This window comes from Chiroxiphia lanceolata, chromosome 16, assembly GCF_009829145.1.
Source record: "Chiroxiphia lanceolata isolate bChiLan1 chromosome 16, bChiLan1.pri, whole genome shotgun sequence".
In the NCBI taxonomy this organism is placed as follows: Eukaryota; Metazoa; Chordata; class Aves; order Passeriformes; family Pipridae; genus Chiroxiphia; species Chiroxiphia lanceolata.
In genome coordinates, this window is record NC_045652.1 from 2477446 (window position 1) to 2496923 (window position 19478).

General features: G+C 46.8%; 1 protein-coding gene and 1 long non-coding RNA gene across 9 annotated transcripts in view; one reads left to right on the plus strand and one right to left on the minus strand.

The window, feature by feature from the left end:
- Nucleotides 1-5151: 5151 nt before the first annotated feature.
- LOC116794662 lies at nt 5152-7335 on the minus strand. Of its 2 annotated transcripts, XR_004359843.1 has the most exons (4): nt 6825-7335; nt 6599-6735; nt 6333-6486; nt 5152-6050 (listed from the first exon to the last, which is right to left on the minus strand). It is a non-coding gene; the product is annotated as an uncharacterized LOC116794662 (long non-coding RNA). The 2 variants fall into 2 exon arrangements; XR_004359842.1 differs by having other exon boundaries at nt 6599-7334.
- Nucleotides 7336-7431: 96 nt separating this feature from the next.
- SLX4 (SLX4 structure-specific endonuclease subunit) overlaps nt 7432-19478 on the plus strand; it is a 30650-nt gene continuing 18603 nt past the window's right edge. For 2 of the 7 annotated variants that reach the window (XM_032703466.1, XM_032703473.1), the window contains exons 1-5: nt 7459-7546; nt 13804-13906; nt 15625-16326; nt 17162-17425; nt 18217-18391. In XM_032703466.1, coding sequence (XP_032559357.1) covers nt 15957-16326; nt 17162-17425; nt 18217-18391 — 809 coding nt within the window. In that variant the 5' untranslated portion in view covers nt 7459-7546; nt 13804-13906; nt 15625-15956. Of the gene's footprint in view, nt 7547-7803; nt 7823-8817; nt 9379-10709; nt 11046-13463; nt 13678-13803; nt 13907-15624; nt 16327-17161; nt 17426-18216; nt 18392-19478 lie in introns of those variants that run through there. The other 5 variants (XM_032703471.1, XM_032703468.1, XM_032703469.1 and 2 more) reach the window with 5 other exon arrangements.

Below are 19478 nucleotides of genomic sequence, written 5' to 3' on the forward strand. Positions count from 1 at the left end.
TCCACTTCTCCCTTCCCATTACATTGTTGGCCTTTGTGTCCTCCAGCTGGTGATTTGTTGGTTCTTCTCTCTTCAGATGCTGTTTGGTTCTTCAGGGTATCAAGCACTGGACAGTGGTGGGAAGAGAGGGCTGTGAAAACAACAGTAGTAGCAGGAAGTGTGGAGGGAAAGCAGGAGAATCTGTAGCTATGAATCCTGTCAGCCTTGTCTGTGGAAATGGAATTTGCCCCTTTGAATCATTTCTAAGGAGCAGTGGCTGTTCAGACAGAAATGCCACACTGGATTCCCTCTGTGTGTCTGTTTTACACCATGCAAACTGGTTTATAGGAATCCTTTCTCCTGCTCAGTGGGGATCTGAGCAGCCCTGATATTTGTTTAGATTATCTCTAAATTGCCAGATTAAGATGCAGGAACTGGATTTGGTTAACTGTTTGGATGCTGTGCTGGACAGGACAGCCTCCAGCTCTTTAAGCTACAGGAAGCCTGGCTGTGCTCAGAGGAGTTAAAAAGGGTCCTGCTGCACAGGGGACCACTTGAGAAGTTTATCAACATCACTTAAAATTTCATTTTTGTTCAGATGCAGAAGAGGAACTAACGTGACAGTTTAGATGGTGTTGAGAAGAACAAGGAGCCACCTCCTGCATCCCTGCTAATGTATCATCAAGAATGGTGTGGCAGCAGGACAAAGTCTCCCTGTGCTGGGCACTGCTGAGGCCTCACCTTGAATCCTGGGGTCACTTTTGGGCCCCTCAAAACAAGAGAGACATTGAAGGGCTGGAGCAGGTCCAGAGAGGGAACGGAGCTGGGGAAGGGGCTGGAGCACCAGGAGGGGCTGAGGGAGCTGAGGGAGCACCAGGGGGGCTCAGCATGGAGAAAAGGAGGCTCAGGGGAGACCTTCTGGCTCTGCAACCCCCTGACAGGAGGGGGGAGCTGGGAGGGTGTTGGGATCTGCTCCCAGGGAACAAGGGACAGGACAAGAGGAAACGGCCTCAAGTTGTGCCAGGGGAGGTTTAGTTTGGATACTGGGGGAATTTCTTCACTGACAGGGTGATCAGGCACTGGCACAGCTGCCCAGGGCAGAGGTGGAGTCCCCATCCCTGGAGGGATTCAAAAGCCATGGAATATGGCACCTGGGGACATGGGTTAGTGGTGGCCATGGCAGTGCTGGGTTCATAGTTGGCCTTGAGGATCTTTGAGGGCTTTTCCGACCTAAACAATCCTGTCATTCTAACACAGACTGAAGGAATTTCAACCTTTGGTGATTCCTAAGCAGCACAGCAGGTGAGTGTGGTATCCTGCAAGCTGCTCACCTGTTAAAGTGCCTAAAAATAGCAGCTGTTCATACAGCTGGATGCTGGTTTGTAACCTTTGCTACAGTGAGAAGCAGAGCGTGCTTGGTTGTGACATGGCCATAAACTGAAACATCTTTAACTTCCCCATCATGGGAATCCTCCAGGAATTCCAGCAGCCCTTGAGGTGCTAATTTTTTTGCCATGAGAGATTTGTGATTAAAATATCAAATAAGACTACTGTTCCTGGAGTGCACACCTGCCCTGTGTCCCTGTGCCCATCAGACACAGTGAGAGGTGGTGATGGTCCTGGGATGCAAGAAGGAGCAGTAGCAGCAGGATAAGGAGGGTACTTTGGCCCAAATCTCATACACACTTTATCACACTGTTTTGTCTAAGCTTCATCACTGCACACACCAGCAGGCTCTGGGTCCTCACCTCAGGCTCAGCTTTCCCTTTTGTTCTGCAAAGACCTGCAGGGAGGGCTGGTGTGAGGATGATGAGCCTGGCTGACAGGGCAGATCCTAGTGGGAAAGGGGGATGTATTGAAGTGCTGACAGGAACACAGGTGGAAGCTGGTCTTCTGTGATGACTCTGTGTCTGAAAGGGCAACAGAGGCTCTTTGGTGAAAACAGCAGTGAAAAGGATGAGTTGTTCCAAACATGATGGCAAAATGGAGGTGTAGGAAGCTCATTAGAACCTGGGTTTTCACTTTCTGCACAACCTCAAAATATGCTGTGCAAGCAGAGGAGGTTTGTATGGATCTTGCATCAGAACTGCAGCACTTTGTGGTGGTGAAGCTGCAGTTGTGCTCTTCCAGCTCCTGGTCTCTCCCAGCTCCCGTGGTCTCCACTTGGACATTACATTACTCACCCTCACACGTGTTGTATCACCAAGCAGCTTCCATCTGGCCTGTGCTCTTCCTGCAGCCAGAGTGCCCCTGGTGTCTGCAGCATATTGTGGTGAACCCAGAGAATGCAGCATGTGGGAATGGTGCTGGGAAGTGCCCAGAACGGGCTAGTTGTGTCCTTCAGCGTTTGCTCTACCAGGAAGGGAATCAGGGATCTCCAACCTGGAGGAATCTCATGGAGCTTGTTTCATGTCCTGGCTTGTAAAGCAATGCTGAACCCTGCCTGGTGTAGAAAACGGATCTATTGGGTTTGGTTTGTACTGGGACCTTATTAACTGCTGCCTGACTCCTTTTCTTGTGGTTGGTTTTTGAGGTTTGGGGGATTTTTTTTGTTCATTTTTCTACAAATTAAACCATGTGTGCTGACAAACTTGGTGATAAACAGCGTGGCCTCCTCTCCTGGTCTGCCCAGGCTCATCAGCTGCGGAGTCAAACCTATATCCTCCAGGGCAGAAGATGGAAAATATTTACAGGCAGTGAAACCAGTTTGAAAGGACATTCCAGAGACCTCGTGCTTTTAAACTTGGACAGAATCCCTCTCACGTCTGGCTTGGGACCTTGAAACTGGACTGGCCATAAAGTGGTTCACGGGGCCAGACTGAAAACAAAGTTTTCTCTCGTCCAGACTTCCTGCTGAGACCATCGAGAGTGTCTTGGGCAGGCTCCAGGTCTGTGATTTATGGACAAACCACAAGCCAGGAATCTGCAATCTAAGCTCCTTGAGCAGCAACTGCTAAAAACATTATGGGAAGAAATGGCCACTGTTTCCAAAAGAAGAAGACTTGGGAGCCATTAATAATATTTAGCACTTCTGTGGTCCCTCACAATTGTTGATTAATCCTCCTGCTCTCCCTGTGAAGTGAGTCAGAATTATTCTTACTGTACAAATAAGGTCTGCATGGAGCTGAAATAAATTTCCTTTAAGAGACACAGTGAATCTGCATTAAGGAGACAGCTCAGGACTCCAGAACCCCAGCACAAACTGAAACAGAGGCATAAAGACAAGTACCTGCTGGGTTTGGATGAGGCAGTAAACATAAACTTAGAGCACCTTCGAGGGACTCTCTGCCTTTCATCAGAAGATTCTTACCCAGGCAGTTCTGGCTCTGCCCAAACCTTATCCCTAGGGATAAAAATTCTTGGGATTTCAGAGAATCCCTGGAAGTTTGGCTGTTTACTGTAATTATCCTGTACAAAGTCCTTTCCAGCTGTTTGTCTCCATATTGTTTGGGAAGAAGAGGATGCCATGCTAAACCTATCTTGCCATCTGCCCAGAACTGCTCACCTCCTGATGCTTCTGGAGTGGATTAAACATGGGTTTTCCTTTTCTTTCATCAGCAGGAAGCTTTTCTTCCAGGAAAAAAAAAAGTCATTTATTCTCCACCTGCTCTCAGAACCATCTTTTGTTTCTCCTTCACCTCCCCCTTTACACTTCACCTCCATCTTCTCTGGGACATTTTGTGGCCAGTGTTGTGATTCAACACAGCCCAGGCCAGGAGGGAAGTTTCTCTGCCTGGACACTCATTTTCCCATTCTCCCAGGACAGAAAGGTGCTCCTTGTTGCTGGAGCTCCTTCTAGCAAGAATTCCATCTCAAATCACAAGGCCCTTCCCATTGCACTCCTCCTGGAATCAGTCTGGCACGTGAACAGGTGGGAATGGGTGAGGTCTGCCATAAGTCCTGGCTGAAATGGAAGAGCTGGCAGGAGCACAAGGACCAAAAGCTTCGGTAAGTAAATTTGTAAGGACTCCTGATGGTCTCATTGTTAATCTATTCACAGCAGCAGGAAGGATGAAAAATTGGGCAAAAAAGCAGAGTTTCCCCTGCTTCTTAAATGTAAGTGGCAAAAGGTGTTGTAATGAATTGTCTGTTAAACATCCATCCAATGTTATTCCAAATGTCACGACACGACCTGCAGGGGATTTGGGATCAGTTAACAAAGCAGTCTGAGGAGCCAAACAAAGCTTGTTCTCCTTTTGCAACCCAAGTAAACAAGAGGTAACTGGGTCTAAAACCCAGACCAGAAGTAAATCAGCAAGTCAATCCTTCATGGAACTGTCCCACATTAAATCCTTAGAAAATCAAGAAGTTGGAGCTGTCAGGAGACAAGAGGGAGATTCAACTGGAGTTTTGTCTCACTGATGCATCTTGATCACTGGACCTGTTCTGTCTCAAGTGGTTTAGCAGATAGTTTAAAAAACAAGTGTTCAAAGCTGCCTTGCAGCGTGCTGCAAGAAATCAAAGGACAGGGATTAGGTTTTTCAGTTGGGGAATTGTATTTTTACCGCGTTTAGAGATTCTTCAATGCCCAGTGTCCTTACTGAATGATGCTGATTCTCCTTGGAAATGAGAATTCACTGCCCAGGAGAACAAGATGAATTTTGGTTTATACCACTCGAACTTGTGCCCTGTGACTTACTGAATGGGAACATGCTTACAAGAGGAGATGAATATAGTGGCCTGTACCATCCCAAAATTCCTACTTTACAGTAAAGCACTTTTCAGGAAAATGCTGCCTTCTTGCTTGTTTGGCTCTTTCAAGACACTGTTCTGAGTATTGTGCTGAGCTCTGTCATCCAGCATGGCCAAAGTCCATGAGAAGGAAATTAAGACAATAAATTAATGCAAACCCAAACTCTCCTCACTGGAATTGGCCTCTGTGGCTGCTTCTCTGATCACTGCTGACCTGGATTGATCAATTTGTATGGAAAAGCTTTAAAAATTAAGCTGGAGCTGCCAAAGAGCCACCAGTGCTACAAGTCCTAACAGAGACCAGGGGGTCTGCCCTGAGACAGAGCAAAGAGAAAGTGAAACACAAATGTTGAGCAATGCTGACTGCAGCACACTGGGGATAAATATGAACATTATACAGAACACATAATTTGTGTATTCATAGATCTGCAGATAATCACATTTACTATAAATCCCATGGCATGGTGAATCCAAGCAGTCACTTTAAAAACCTTTTAATGTCACCTAATCGTGTTCACAAGTCCCATAATCGTTGTTTTCTGCAGAGACAACCCAAAACCACAGCGTGACAGTAAATTTCCTGCCTCTCACAGCGTGGATCCCAAGTGTTGCTGCTTCAGGGACCTGCCTGCACCCACACAGTTGTAATTCAGGGGTGAGTACGCTTTAAATTAAGCCGAGATTTTCCTGCTGGGAGTCTGAAGCACTGGGGCCCTGAGCCACATCAGACACAGAGCAGTTCCCTGCTGGGGAGAGAACGAGAATTAGTCAAAAATTGCTTGTGGAAGTCCAGTAGGTCTACGTGGAGAGCCAGACAGTCTGCCTCTGATCAGCTGCCTGATTTTGGGAGGGCTGCTTCTCCTCTCTGTGCCTGTCACTGTGGCTGTGTCCTCTGATGTTGGGAACAAACAGTGACTGGAAAACCACACCCTTGTTGTCTTTAGGAACGGTCAGAGGCCTTGAGATGCCCCGTGAAAGAGATACCTGTTTGGCAGCCAGGGTGAACCAGTAAGTGTTGGTGCTTTTGGATCCCCCTTCATTGGGAATGCCACAATTCCTTTGGCTTTTGAGTGCTTCTGAGTTCAGTTTAGGGCCTTGTGCAGCCAGATGCTCCTGTGCCTGGGCTTAGTCGTGTCTCAGTACGTAACTGGAGTATTTTCACTCTGTTTGTGCAATGGGCACTTGCAAGTCCTTGCAGGATTTTCTTCAGAGGGTTCCTAATTCCCATCAGTGCAGCAACTTGAGAAAGAACTTGAATAAACCAGCAGAAGTGTTGAAAGACACAAACCAAAGGATTTCTTCACATCAGTTTCGAGTTCTTGTACTGACAGGGGTAAATCTCCTGATGGAATTCCCTGTAGAAAATACACCCCTCAGTCCTGCCAAAACAGCCATTTTTTTTTGCTTAAAATTCAAGGGTTTCCAGCTAAAATTGTTTGAATGGGTTAAAAATTAAATTTCTTTGCTGGAAGTGAAAACTCACAAGTGCCTCAGGAGCTTGGAAACCTTATAGTAAAAAAAATTATCTACAGCTTTTAAAATGAATGAACAGGCAATGTTTCAAAAAAAGTGTGTCCGTTTCTTTCAGTAATGTTAAATTACAGACAGAGCTATAACTATGGGAAAATGTTTATGTGTAAAGGAGACATTCTATTGCTCACCATTAGAACTGATTTGTAGTTGTTAGTGAAGTGTCTGCCTTGATGTTTATGAAGCTCTGGTGTGTTCCATGTGCCACTAAACCTCTTCCCTCTGCTGCTGCATCTTGGCCTGTTGAGAAGCGTTGCCCAGGAGGGATTTTGGTTCTTGCCACAGCTAGACCAAGCATTGAGAAAGAAATTCGGATTTCAACACAAATCACACATTCAAAATGCAAATCCAGTGTATGAACACCCCAACCCCCACTGCACCTCGGGTGATTTTATACCTGCAGACCTTTGGCCACAATTAACTGATGATCTGGAGGAAGTTATTGTTGATCCTGACTCCAAGGTAAGACTCAGTATGAGGACTTTGAGCCAGAGCTGAACGTAGTGGGAAAAAGGCTCAAGTTTTCCTGTCCAACTCCAGGGATTAAAGTACAAAATAAAAAGGCAATGGTCATTCTTTTGACTGATAAGCTTGGGAAAAGCTTGAGCTACATGACTGCTCACCTTGAAATTTCAGTATTTCCATAAATTTCCGTATGAGCAGCACAATAGCCATCATAACCCCAAAACATCACAGTTGTAACGGGCTGCAGCTGCATAGGTGTGCCTGACGTTTTACATGTGAAGACTTCATATATTAGAATTCTTTAAAAACACGGACAAGGAGTACTAAGCCGTGTGCTTTCCCCTTTCGCCGCTGTTCATCCCGGACTGGCCATTCACCTCGGTGACAGCCGGAGCCGAGGCCATAACCAGCCGCCCCCCGGTTTGACTGGACATCCCCGCCCTAGGCCGGGGCCGTGAGGCGGCCGGGCCGCCGCCGCTTTCCGCGGCGCGCGGCTGCCCCCGGTGGCCGCCGGGCCGGATTCGCCTCAGCAGGCGCCGGGCCGTTCTCCCGGAGGGCGAGAGCGGGATGGGGACGGGACGGGAGAAGCCACCGCCGGCCTCCTGAGGGGAACGAGAAGAGGGGAGTGGGAAGACAGAAGCGTGTGGGGAGGGGAGGCGGTCTCCATAGCAACCGCTGGCGGGAAGCCCGTGCGCACGCGCGGGCAGGGTGAGGCCCTGTCAGCGCCCCTCCGGCCGGGCCTGCGCATGCGCGCCGCGCGCGCGGCGGGACTACCGACACGGTTGGCGCCCCCGCGCATGCGCTGCGGCGCACCGGGGGCTCCCCGGGCCCTGGCGGCAGGGTGCGGGAAGGGCCGGCAGCCCCAGGGCGAGGCGGACAGGTCGGTCGGCTGCGGGGAGGGACGGAAAGGGACGGGACGGGCGGGCGGGGAGCGCTCAGAGCGGAGCGCGGGCGGGTGGGGTGACGTCATGACGCCGGCGCCGTCAGCGCGGCGTGGCGCCACCTGGCGGCGGGGAGGCGGCGCCGCGGGACTGGCATGGCCCTGGGCTGACGTCAGCCGTGTGACGTCAACTGCATGACGTCACCTGCGTGGCGTCACCCCGTGCTGGTTCAGGGGGATGACGAGCCCGGACCTTGGGAGGAGGCTCCGTACCAGGTGTTAACGTGGCATTGAAGGCCAAAATTCAGGGATAGAGCAGAGGCAGAGCCGTTAAGCACAAGGAGACCTGCGTGTCAGGGGATGCTAGCGGGCACTGGCAGCTGGCAGGGTTCACTGAAAACGTAGTTTAACGTGTCCAGCCTCGAAACAAATTTCTTTCAAGCAGTGTTACCAGGGAAAGCAGTTCTGGGGGTCTGAAGCAACGTGGAATTTCATCTTTTGCTTCCAGGCTCAGGGACACAAGGAACTGCGTATCCAGGAGGCTGGAGAGGGACTTTGGACAAGGGCCTGGAGTGATAGGACAAGGGGGAATGGCTTCACACTGACAGAGGGCAGGGTCAGATGGGATATTGGGAAGGAATTCTTCCCTGTGAGGGTGGGGAGGCCCTGGCACAGGTTGCCCAGAGAAGCTGTGTCTTCCTGTGGCATCCCTGGAAGTGTCCAAAGCCAGGTTGGACGGGTCTTGGAGCAACCTGGGACAGTGGAAGGTGTCCCTGCCCATGGCAGGGGTGGAAATGAGATGATCTCAAGGTCCCTTCCACCCCAAACCATTTTATGGTATTGTGATATGGGCCTACCTTGAAGGGAGACAGTTTCAGCTACTTTCCTGACAACACTTTGTCCCTGACTCTGCAGACACACAAGGTACTCCTTTTCACCCTTCTGGTTTTAAATAAAGCTCTAATTACAGCTGAGCAAAACCATTTATCATTTTTACTGCCCAGTGTGACTCCAGTAAAGCCCAAAGCTCAGTCCATTGTCTCTGTATAAACTCTCAAAAATCACAGACTGGGTACAGCCCTTTTTGATGACAGAAAAGACCCTTGTGTGGTTGGCTTTTGTATCTGCTTAAAATCCTCTTCTTCATCTCCCTCCTGGTCCCTCCCCTCCCTTTAGATTTTGGTGTTTGGATTAAAACAGCTTTCTGGGTGCCAGTGTCAGAGGCAGAAAGTGAAAGAATTGTTGCCATCAGCTTTACATTTGGAAACTTTGGGCCTTGAGTTCTTTTGAGCCTTTGCTTTTCCCACTGGGTCAATTTTAATTACATGTTTTTTTCAAAGAAACTGTCAAACAGTAGAAAATAGGAATTTAAATAGGATGTTTGAGATTACTGTGTGCTGTTGAGGCTCAGACTGTGCTTTGGGTCCTTGGCTGTGGACAAGGCTCTTGCCCAGAGTTTCTAGAAGGAATTTTCCTGAAAGCCAAACACAGAGGAACTGCCATGGTGGTCTGAGAGCTGATCCCCTGCTGTTACTGGAGCAGTATTTACACATTCCTGAGATCACTGGGGTGATGCCAGAGCTTCCCAGATCACTCACATCAAGGTAGCCTCATGTCTGGATATGGAGAAGGTGAAGGAACTAAGTGAATAAAAGGAGAAGGTGTAAAATTGTATTTTCACAAGACTAAACCAAGCCTGTTTGTGATGGACACCAGAGGATGGAGAACAGGAATGAGAGCATGGAGACATCATAAAGCTACACATGCACGAAGCAGAGTGTTGTGTGGTTCACTGTGGCTTTTATATGTGATTTTAGATGAGGAGAGAGCAAGTAAGTCATTGGTATAGATTAATGAAACATTATTCTAAAAGATACTTCATTAGATCATTTGTAGAAATCTGTGATGAGTTTGGTCGTGTTTTTAAAGCAAATAGGGAAATCAAGATACTGTGTTGAATTTCACTTTATATTTGGCTCTTGTGACAATAAGCTTTGACATTTTCCTGCTACAGACATCCATATCATGGATTGCTCCGTTCTTGATCTGAAAAAATGACAGAAGTGATTGACATGGTCACAGTTATCAGTGTTGGAGTGGAGTCAGACACCTGGGACAAGGCCACAATGTGGTTGGTTTGGAAAAATGATGGGCTGCCCAAGAGTTCCCTTCTCTGGATCATCAGACAGCTCAAGCCTGGTGGTTGGTGTCTCTCCCAACTCATTTCCTAATCTAAAATACAGAAAAACAGGACAGGCAGAGAGTTAATCTCTGTGGGATGGTAATAGAAACACACATGCTCAATGACAGCTGTTTGCAGCTGCATTTTAATAATTTTAAATGCATTTTATTGATTTTGTGGGATTTTAATTAATCATTTTGTCCCTTGATACTTCTCTAATGGTTTACAGAAGAATTACCCCCCTGATAACACAGAGCTCTCGTTAAGAAGGTATTAGCTGAGTGTGGGAGCTCTGGCTTTTCATAAACTGTGTTGGCTGGTCTTAATTTTATTATCCATCTTTATTCATCAGTTCCCACCTAAGCCATTTCTTTAACAGCCTGGCATAGAGCTCTGTGTGCAAGATGAGTGTTTACTTCCCTAATTGTCCTTTTTGAAAAATCACAGTGACTTCTGCTTGCAAAGGATCCAATTCCTGTGACAGAAACACCTTCAGCATCTGCTTTTTGGTGTGTTTTGGATTGCTCCTAGAAAAGGCTGTTTGCAGCAACACCAGGGGATGGATATTATAGGAATATTCACAGGATTAACAGTTCCACAGTTTGATTTAGTGGCCCTGATACGTTTTTCTTTTGGGTTTTGACGGACATCAGAAAGATCTTTTTTGAAAGTCCTTAACTTTTCTGGCCAGGTAATTTTACCTCCTGGCTTTAATACACTTGATTGTTTATATTCATTGTTTATTTTCATTGTTTTTAATCAGTGCAATCCAATTCCATCACCATGATATTATTTTACATCTTTCTTTTTATTATTACTCTGATTCCTTTTCTTCCCTTGAAAACCAGGTTAGTGTTTAATAAGTATCATTCTCTTCCTTTATTTTTGGGGACCTCTACCGAAATGTTTTTATCGGGTCCTTAATCTCAACTGTATTTTTTTTTTTGTTAAAATTAATAACTTGTTGTTTTCAGTCAAATCAATTTGGTTTTTGCATCACCAGCTGCCCCTCTGGGTGATTTGGGTGCTGCTGTGTTTGCATACAACCACGAGCGTTGGCACCTGAGTGACCGTTATTGTTTATTTTTATATTCACTTCCCCTTTGTCCTTCCAGGGGAGGGTGTAAAGTGAATTTCCCATTTTGGGGACGTGCTGGTCGAGGGACACTTCGTTGTGTAAGTAGTGATTTAAATTCATGTCTGGGATGTGACAGATTTCGTAGTGACTGTGAAATGCTTTGCCGTTGGTACAAGGTGCTGGCAGGGGGAGGTGCAGCCTCGAGCAGGAATGTGAGCGTGGCACTGATGGGATAACAGGTCTGGAAGTGGGTGGTGCCAGGTAGGCAGAGATCCTGGTCATTGCTGAAATTGCTCCTTGGAATCTGATTATGATTTTCCTACCTGTCATTTCCTTGCTTGTAGAGACTTGAGTTAATTTCTGATTCCCTGTTTTCCACATCTGGTTTTGTTATCCTGTTCTGGCACAGGAAAGCTGGCAGAGACCTGGACAAGAGGGTTGTACCTGACTCTGGATTCCTGTTTTGCACTTATATTTGTTCTCTCCTCATAGAACAAGCTCTGCTGTCCTCAGTGTTAATTTATTTGCACTTCCACATCCACAGAACCCCTGCACTGTACAGATGCAGTTTCATGTCTTTAGAAAGTCGTGATAAAGGTGTTGGTTAATGCAGAAAACAGGCTCTACTGAAGAGTCCCTAAAAGGGTGGAGGATAATGTGCTTTTTCAGAAGTTACACTGTTGGCATGTCAGTTCTTCTCCATCAGTAACCTGTAGGAAGACTTTTGTTACAGGATTTGGTCTGGAAGAATCTCCAGGGACCTCCTTCTGGTGTGGTTGCCAGAGCAAACACTGCAGAAATTCTTTCCCTGTGCTGTTTTTGGTCTGGCTTGATTGGAAGTTTTGCACCAGCCTTCAGATCTTTGGGCTGCAGCTTCCACAAAAGGAGAAGGGGGGGATAAAGCTTCCAGTGCCAACCCAGCATGGTGCATCCTATCATCCTGCTGCTGTTAGCTCTCCCTAATTAGCAGCCTGGGGTCATATAGGCTGTGGCAATTGGGTAATTTCTGAAGGCTGAGGTGATATCAGTCACTTTGATCCCATTCCTTGACTCTCCATCCAGTCCTGGCCAGCTTTTCAGGACTGGTAGGACCACTCCTATGTTGGTTTGCTGGTGTGGAAGCAGGAGAAGGTGGTCCTGATGAGCAGAGTGCCACCTTTCCTGCAGCAGCCCACTGTGCCTGGCACACAGGGATAGCCCACTCTGTGCTTCCTGCCTGCTGGAGCTGGATACCTGCAGACTCCCAGTTGGGAATGAATCCAGCTGGGCTGTTTCACTGGTGGAGCTGGGAGAGGGTCTGACTACAGGACAGGGCAGTTTGTACTCTCACCACAGGGAAATGGTATGTATGGAAATCATGGAATCACAGACTGGTTTGGGTTGGAAGGGATGTTAAAGCCCATCTCATTCCACCCCCTGCCATGGGCAGGGACACCTTCCACTAGCCCAGGTTGCTCCAAGCCCTGTCCAACCTGGCCTTGGACACTTCCAGGGATGGGGCAGCCACAGCTTCTCTGGGCAACCTGTGCCAGGGCCTCCCCACCCTCACAGGGAAGAATTCCTTCTCAATATCCCATCTAACCCTGCCCTCTGGCAGTGGGAAGCCATACCCCTTGTCCTGGCACTCCAGGCCCTTGTAAAGTCTCTCTCCATGTTTCTTGTCAGCCCCTTCAGGTACTGAAGATCACAGTTAGGTCACCCAAAGCCTTCTCTCTTCCAGGCTGAACAATCCCAGTTCTCAGCCTTTCCTGGTATACCAGGAATACCTGGTATACCAGCCATGCCAGAGGTGCTCATCCTGGTGGCCACTTTTGGACTCGCTCCAACAAGTCCATGTTCTTCCTGTGCTGGGGACCCCAGTCAATAATTCAGATTACTTTAATGTTAAATAATCCATTTTCCCTTACTATTTCTTGTGAAATACAAGAAATTGCTCCCAGGGTACTTTCCTTTTTTGGAATTATAAAGTCAATTTTTCTTTAAAGATGAGGAATTAAGGAGAGATACTGAGGCACCACTGCAGGGCTTGGGAGGGGAGGAGGTGTCTGCTGGCTACAAGTTTCTGAGGCCTGTCTAGCATTGATGTACACGTTGTAGCCACGCTGATGACATATTCTTGGAGGCTGAAATGGCAGGAGAATTGTTCCTGGAACAGACAGGCAGTTTAAAGCAGCAAATGAGCAGGCCCAGATGTTGTGTATTTGTGTCAAGTGGTTGGACTGCTGGTGGAAATACTCTTTCAAGTGTTAAAAGAGAAGCTGCTCTGGAAGGAGGGAGCAGATGTTTTACCGGTTCGGGGTTTTTTTAAGCAGATGTTTTACCTGTTGTTTGGGGTTTTTTTAAGGGTTCTATGATTTAACTAAGTAATTACAAGGCAGTAAATACAAGGCATGTAATAGGTACATACTTTCATATCATAGAATCACAGAATGGTTCAGGTTGGAAGAGACCCTAAAGCCCATCCAGTTCCACCCCCTGCCATGGGCAGGGACACCTTCCACTAGCCCAAGTTGCTCCAAGCCCTGTCCAACCTGGCCTTGGACACTTCCAGGGATGGGGAAGCCACAGCTTCTCTGGGCAACCTGTGCCAGGGCCTCCCCACCCTCACAGGGAACAATTTCTCCCCAATATCCCATCTAACCCTGCCCTCTGGCAGTTTGAAGCCATTCCCCCTTGTGCTGTCACTACATGTTCTTGTAGTCCATCTTTTCTGCAGGCTCCCTTCAAGTTACCTGTTGAACTGGTTGAAGTGACCATCAAGTTATTTTTAGATGTCTGTCCTTTTATGTTTTTAACCTGATAGCATCTCGTCCTGCAGAGCTGAGCTGAGCAGGTCCTGAGCAATGCACCCGCCTCACCTGCACAGCTCAGGTGTGCAGGTCAGTGGAACTGGCAGAGCATCATCACTGTCACCTTCCCCCTGCACCTTGGAACTCCAGCAAAAAGAGCAGTCAGCACAAAATGCACTAAATCCAACATTTTCCTTCCATTTTCCAGGTTCCATCTTTCATTCTTACTTGTCCTGCTTTGTGCCACTTTGCTGACCCACGTTTACTTGAAGAGCACAGCTGGGCTATAGATTCAGAATCTCAGTGGATGGGTAAGTGCTGCTGATTATTTTATTTGACCACTTTTGTGATTTGTTGAGTCCTAGAATCTTCCAAAATGAATTCAATACTATTCTGAAAGAAATTATTTTCAAAGTCATTACTTTTTGAGCCTTCCAAACTGGTGCCAAAGGTGGCTGTTAGGGGCAGCAATAGCAGAACATCAGAAATACTGAGATGTTGAACAGAGCAGGAGCCTGTAAATGCAGGTCTGGAAAGGGAGGAGTAATACAGATAAATTCTTAGTTAGTTTTCTATCATTTGTATGTCTGATCTTATCTACCTGGGGCACTGAAAATTGATTGCAAATGCGAAAGCACTGATCTGTTTCAAAGTTTAATATCAGGAACTCACCATAAATAATCCGACAGTACAGATGTACTGTGTCAGTACAGATGTCTGTGAGAGGTATTTAAAGCCATGGAGGATGTGAGATTTGGGATTTCTCCACATGCTGTCTCCTCCTTAGAAGAAAATGGTCAATTTACAGTGGTAACTACACCAAGACTCTGTCCAGGAAAAGTAAATTTATGAACTGGCTACATAAAACTTCAGTTTCTCTCTGACAGGAAATGACTCCAAGATTCACAGCAAAATCCTCTGCTGGTTTGGGAGCCTGAGTTTAAAATAAATAAATCCATTAACATCTGTAATTGCTCACAGGAAGGGCTGACCCATGAAAGTGTGTAACCAGCATTCCTCAGCCTCTCATGGCTGCAGCCAGACCATTTGAGAAAACAATTTAGTGTGTGTTTTTCCTGCTTTTTGAGTCCTTCTGTGCCCAGAGTTTTAGTGGAGAAACTGAACCAGAGCTGCTGCCATTCCAAGTGAAACACTCCAGTTTAGGCTTGAAAGAAGGAGGTTTTGGGAGCAATATAAAACCTCTGGTCAAATAGCCAGAACCATCATGAACTCAGGACTAGGAAGAAGAGGACAATCAAAATGTCTAAGAATAGAGCTCTAGTTTTAATGTTGCCTGGGAGTTGATGGCATTTCCATCTGGACATTGTACCCAGTGCTGTTCCAAGTAATCCCTGCCTACTACTGCTGTTCTTGCTGTAGCTGAAAAGGTTAAGAAAGTCATTTAAAAGTCATTTGTTTAGTCATTTGTTTATGTGACAACAGTTTGTGAAACATGGTCAGTGCCATGGTTTACTGAGTACTTAAGAGAAGAATCCAGTATGAGCAGGAGAGCTAATCCTAAGTGAGCAGCTGAGGAAGTAAAAAGAGAAAAAGGGTGAACATGTTTGATACAGTTGTTCTCTGACTTGTCCTTCTGAAATGCCAGAAGCTCCATTTATTTATTTCTCAAAATGAGGTTGGGCTCTCCTCTCTGGAACTGCAGTGTCTCAAAGCAGAGTTTCACACTCCAGAATCACTGCTTGAGCTGAAAAAGGGTTTGTTTTTTTTCCTCCTCTGCTGCTTTCACTGGTCTTGTGTTACATAAATACAAGTAGGAATGTCTCAAATCCTGATCTCCAAAACAAAAGCCTATCTTGTATCAGATACCTGCTTTAAAAGCTTTCCTCTCCTTTGCTAATGTGGCTTGGGCATGTCTGCAGTACAATTATAGGGGCAGTGTTTGGGGTCAGTATGTGCTTTTTCTGATCTTACTATTTCATACAAATTCTCTTAGTCTTCAAAGTTCTGTCCCACACTGTATCTGCACATGCCATCCTGCATAACCACTGGGTTTGTTTCTTTGTTTAAGGGCTTTAATAAGTGTCTTCTGAAGGTCTGTAGCAAATCATGGTGATCCTCTGCACTAACTGAGGTGTTTAACTCACGTCTGGAGTGCTCTAAAGAACAGCTCATGAAAGAAGGTGAGGTCTTTGGAGAGAGAACGTGCTCTACTGAATGGCTGTGAATTAAGTGTGGAAGAATGAACTGTCAGAAGTGCCCACTCTGCCTGGTGACCTCGTTGGATTCTGGAGAAAGGACATCCCTGAGGTGCTGGAAGGGCTGATTGCAAACCTGAACTGACCCTGCCCTCCACTCCTCACAGTGTCATTAGGCCACGGTGTTACTGGGAGCTGCAAACCAATGGATGAACAGGACAGTGATTTTAAAGAGTTGTGGGCAAATATTTTGAGTAGGGCAAAGAAAAAGGCTGGGGATGCTGAAACAGCAAAGAGGGCTCAGAACAGGTCAAAGAGCACCACCACAGCACGGAGCAAATTAAGAAGAGGCAAAGCTGCTGCTCAGAGCCAAACCCATCATCACTTACCAGCAGTGAAGGAGACAAACTTGCCTCGAGATTCAGGTCCACAGGAACAAACATTGGTGCCCAAAGAAGAGGGTGATGCTGCAGCCTGTAGTGGTGGGACTGCACAAGGGGATGGAAGGAGAAGCCCTTTCCCTGCCAGCCAGCTGAGCACAGGGACCTCTGAGTGTAGCCAGAGGCCTCTGACAGGTGAGTGAACCAAGACAGCTCAGTTTTGACTGAAAAGACTCTCTGATTCAGTAGAGGTCTTGAGAAGTCCAGCTGGAGGGGACACACAGCAGCACTGATGGAAGCAGGTTTGCACCTTGTCTTTCCACCTGTGTTTACCCACTTAGGTTCATCTTGGGGTTTAGCCTAGGAGTGTGCTCTGTGCTGCAGGCAGAAGATGTCCCTCAGTAAGGTGAAGCCTTGGTACAAAGTGATGTGTTGGGCAGTCATTATTCACTGGTTTTTACAGTGTCAGAATTGAGAAAAACACCCTAAAATCTTCTCAAAGCAAGCTTAGAATATATTGAAGTGCTTTTTCACTCAGTGCATCGTGGTATGGTGAAATACACTGCCACTGGAAGTTGTCAAGGGCAAAAATATGAATCAGTTGAGAGGCATTGGATTAATACATGAAGGATTGATCCTTCAGTAGTTATTAAACATGATGGCCAGAATGCAGTCACCTTAAACTGAAAAATTAGATCAGGAACAGGACATTGTGCACGGGGAGCACTGGGGAGAGCGGGGCTGTGGGACTGCCTTCCTTGTTCTTACCAGTAACCTTCAGACAAGGTCCTCCTTAATATTCCTCTCTCTAAAAGGGATATAGAGGTATCCAAACTCCCCTGAAGCACAGAAGCCTGATGATGTTACTGTGGTTATCAAGTGTAAAGTCAGTAAATTGTTCACTTCTTCTCTAAGAATGGCTGTTGCAGAACCTGACCTGGCCCAGGCTGCCATCAGGGAAGGGCTTCCCAGCAGCTCTCAGCGTGTGTTGAAGACTGACTGGTAAAACTGGTGTTTTCTCCCCCTCTAGTAAATACCCCGAGTGGCTGTTCCCAGACTACATTACCCTTCCTTCCTGCCACACAGCCAGGAACCTGCTCCTCACCCACCTCAAAGGTGCAGCTGCTGGCGGGGCCGAAGGTGCGGGTGGCAGAGCTGGTGGTGGAGAGAATGCAGCAGTTCAAGAGGGTGGCACCTGAGCAGCTGAAACTCAGCACAGATGGGAGTGTGCCAAGGGCTGCAGCCAGTGGGGATTTCCCTGATGGAAGCCAGGAGCAGAACCCTCCAGAGGATGGTGCGTTTCTCCTCTTAGCTCTGCTGTGTGTGGAATGAGTGGCTGGTGAGAGTGGTTGCATGAGGAGCAGTCCTGCATTCCTGGGCTTTGTTCCTTGCTAGCTTAGTGGCTTGGTGTGCAGCACTGAATAAATCACTCCAGATCCCTGAGAGAACTTTGTTATTAAAGGACTATCCATACTTTTCTCCCCAGATCTTCTTTAAGGCTGAATTAACCTCATGTAGATTCTGGAGGGATCTTCTTGGAAACAGGCTGAAATTCCAACAGGATCAGTGGAGTTGGTCATCCTCCCCTTGGGACAGTATTAGGCAGCTGTTAGGTAAATGTGGCTCCTGGGTAGCCCCATCTTTGGTAGATCTCCAGGCACTCTGCAAGACGATGTGTTCTATGCAGGTGAATTGAATTCACGGCAGTTTTACCCTGTTTGGTTCTTCATAGATCAAGTCCTTCTTGCCTCTGTATGGACATGAAAGTCTGCTGTGTTATACATGTGATGTATAAGATCCCATGTTCTCCCCAGAAATTTCAGCCCAAACTGACCCTTCACTGGCTCTGACACTGCAGCAAATTGCCCCCTCCTGCCCCTGGGCCAGTGCAGTCCTGGAGTGTTTGAAGGGTGCAAGTTGTACCTTCCTTTGTCAGAGGTGAGGTGTGAAGATGCAAGAGAAAGATTGTAATTAATCTCTGTGTGTCTAGTTCAATAAGCTAATAATCATGAGTATAATGGCTCCTCACCTTTCAGACAGGATTCTTAGCTTTCTCTCTTAGACCATCTCTCCCTTCTTTGCCAGATACCCACCAGCTCCCATCCATGGAACATGACAGTGCTCTGGCTTTGGCTCTTCAGCAGGAAAGCAAAGAGGAAGCCATGGCAAGCCTGGAGGATGCAGGGTTGTTCTTTTGCCAGATCTGCCAGAAGGATCTCTCAGCCATGAACACGACACGACGGGAGCAACACGTCAACAGGTGAAACACCAGCACGAGGTGTCCTGTCCACATGCAGTCCCCACACACTCCTCACTCAGCTCAGCCATGAAAGAACACAGGGGCTGGGATTCTGTAAAATGGCCTTGACCTTCATGGCCTGAATTAACAAGTCCTTTTGATCTGAAAGCAGAGGCTTGATTGTGTTGCCCTGCAGGGCTTCTGTATCAGCCAGGCCAATGCTGCTTTCATCAGCAGTGTGGCAGAGGAGCTGCCATTATAAATGAACTTGGGGATCTTAAAGCTCTTTTCAACCCTAATAATTCTATTAATGAGGACCCCCCTAATGCAGATTTTGAGATCTCCCAATTTCAGTAACAAAGTCACATTTGCTCCATTTTGCTAAAATTTGTCTAAGGACATTCTGGTATGTCACTGTGTATCTGAGCTGTTTGCTGAGGGAAAGGTGATACTATTCAGAGAGGTGACTAAATTGAAATTACTGCCCTTAATTTTACAGTTTCCTTAGTGGTAAATATCAAACACAATTAATATATTATGTACAGACAGCTCTTTGGAAATTAAAACTCTGCTTCTCTGTTGTGAAAGCATCAGAAACAGCACATTTGAATGATTGTAAATTCCTAATTTGAGCACTTTCAGAAGGCAGGAGTGATGTAAATTGTCCAGTCCTGTATCACGTTACTGAGTGGCTCCCGTTCTTCAGGGTTGTTTGCTCCTGCAGCTTTTGAGGTGTTATTGCTGTTTCTGTCTCCAGAAAGGAGACAGCTTGAGAGGACAGAGGCTCTAAAACAGCGACAGTGTGTCAGAAATGCTTTTTGGGAAGTTGATCTGCTTTCTGAACTATTAAGCATGTTGAGGTTACAAGCTTATATTAGCCATGGATTTTTTGATAGCAGTCTTCATCACAAGAGGTGAAGCTGTAGATGGACAAAGGTACTGGCAAACCAGTAATCACCAGTGCTAGTACCTCAGATGGATGGTCTCTTAGCACAGCCCTGTGTGTGTCATTACCTAATCAGGGAGTTACTTTTGTAATAGGTCCTGCAGACCCAGGATTTCACACCCTGAATGTCTTTGGAGAGGACAGAAGAAGTACAATTTTTAC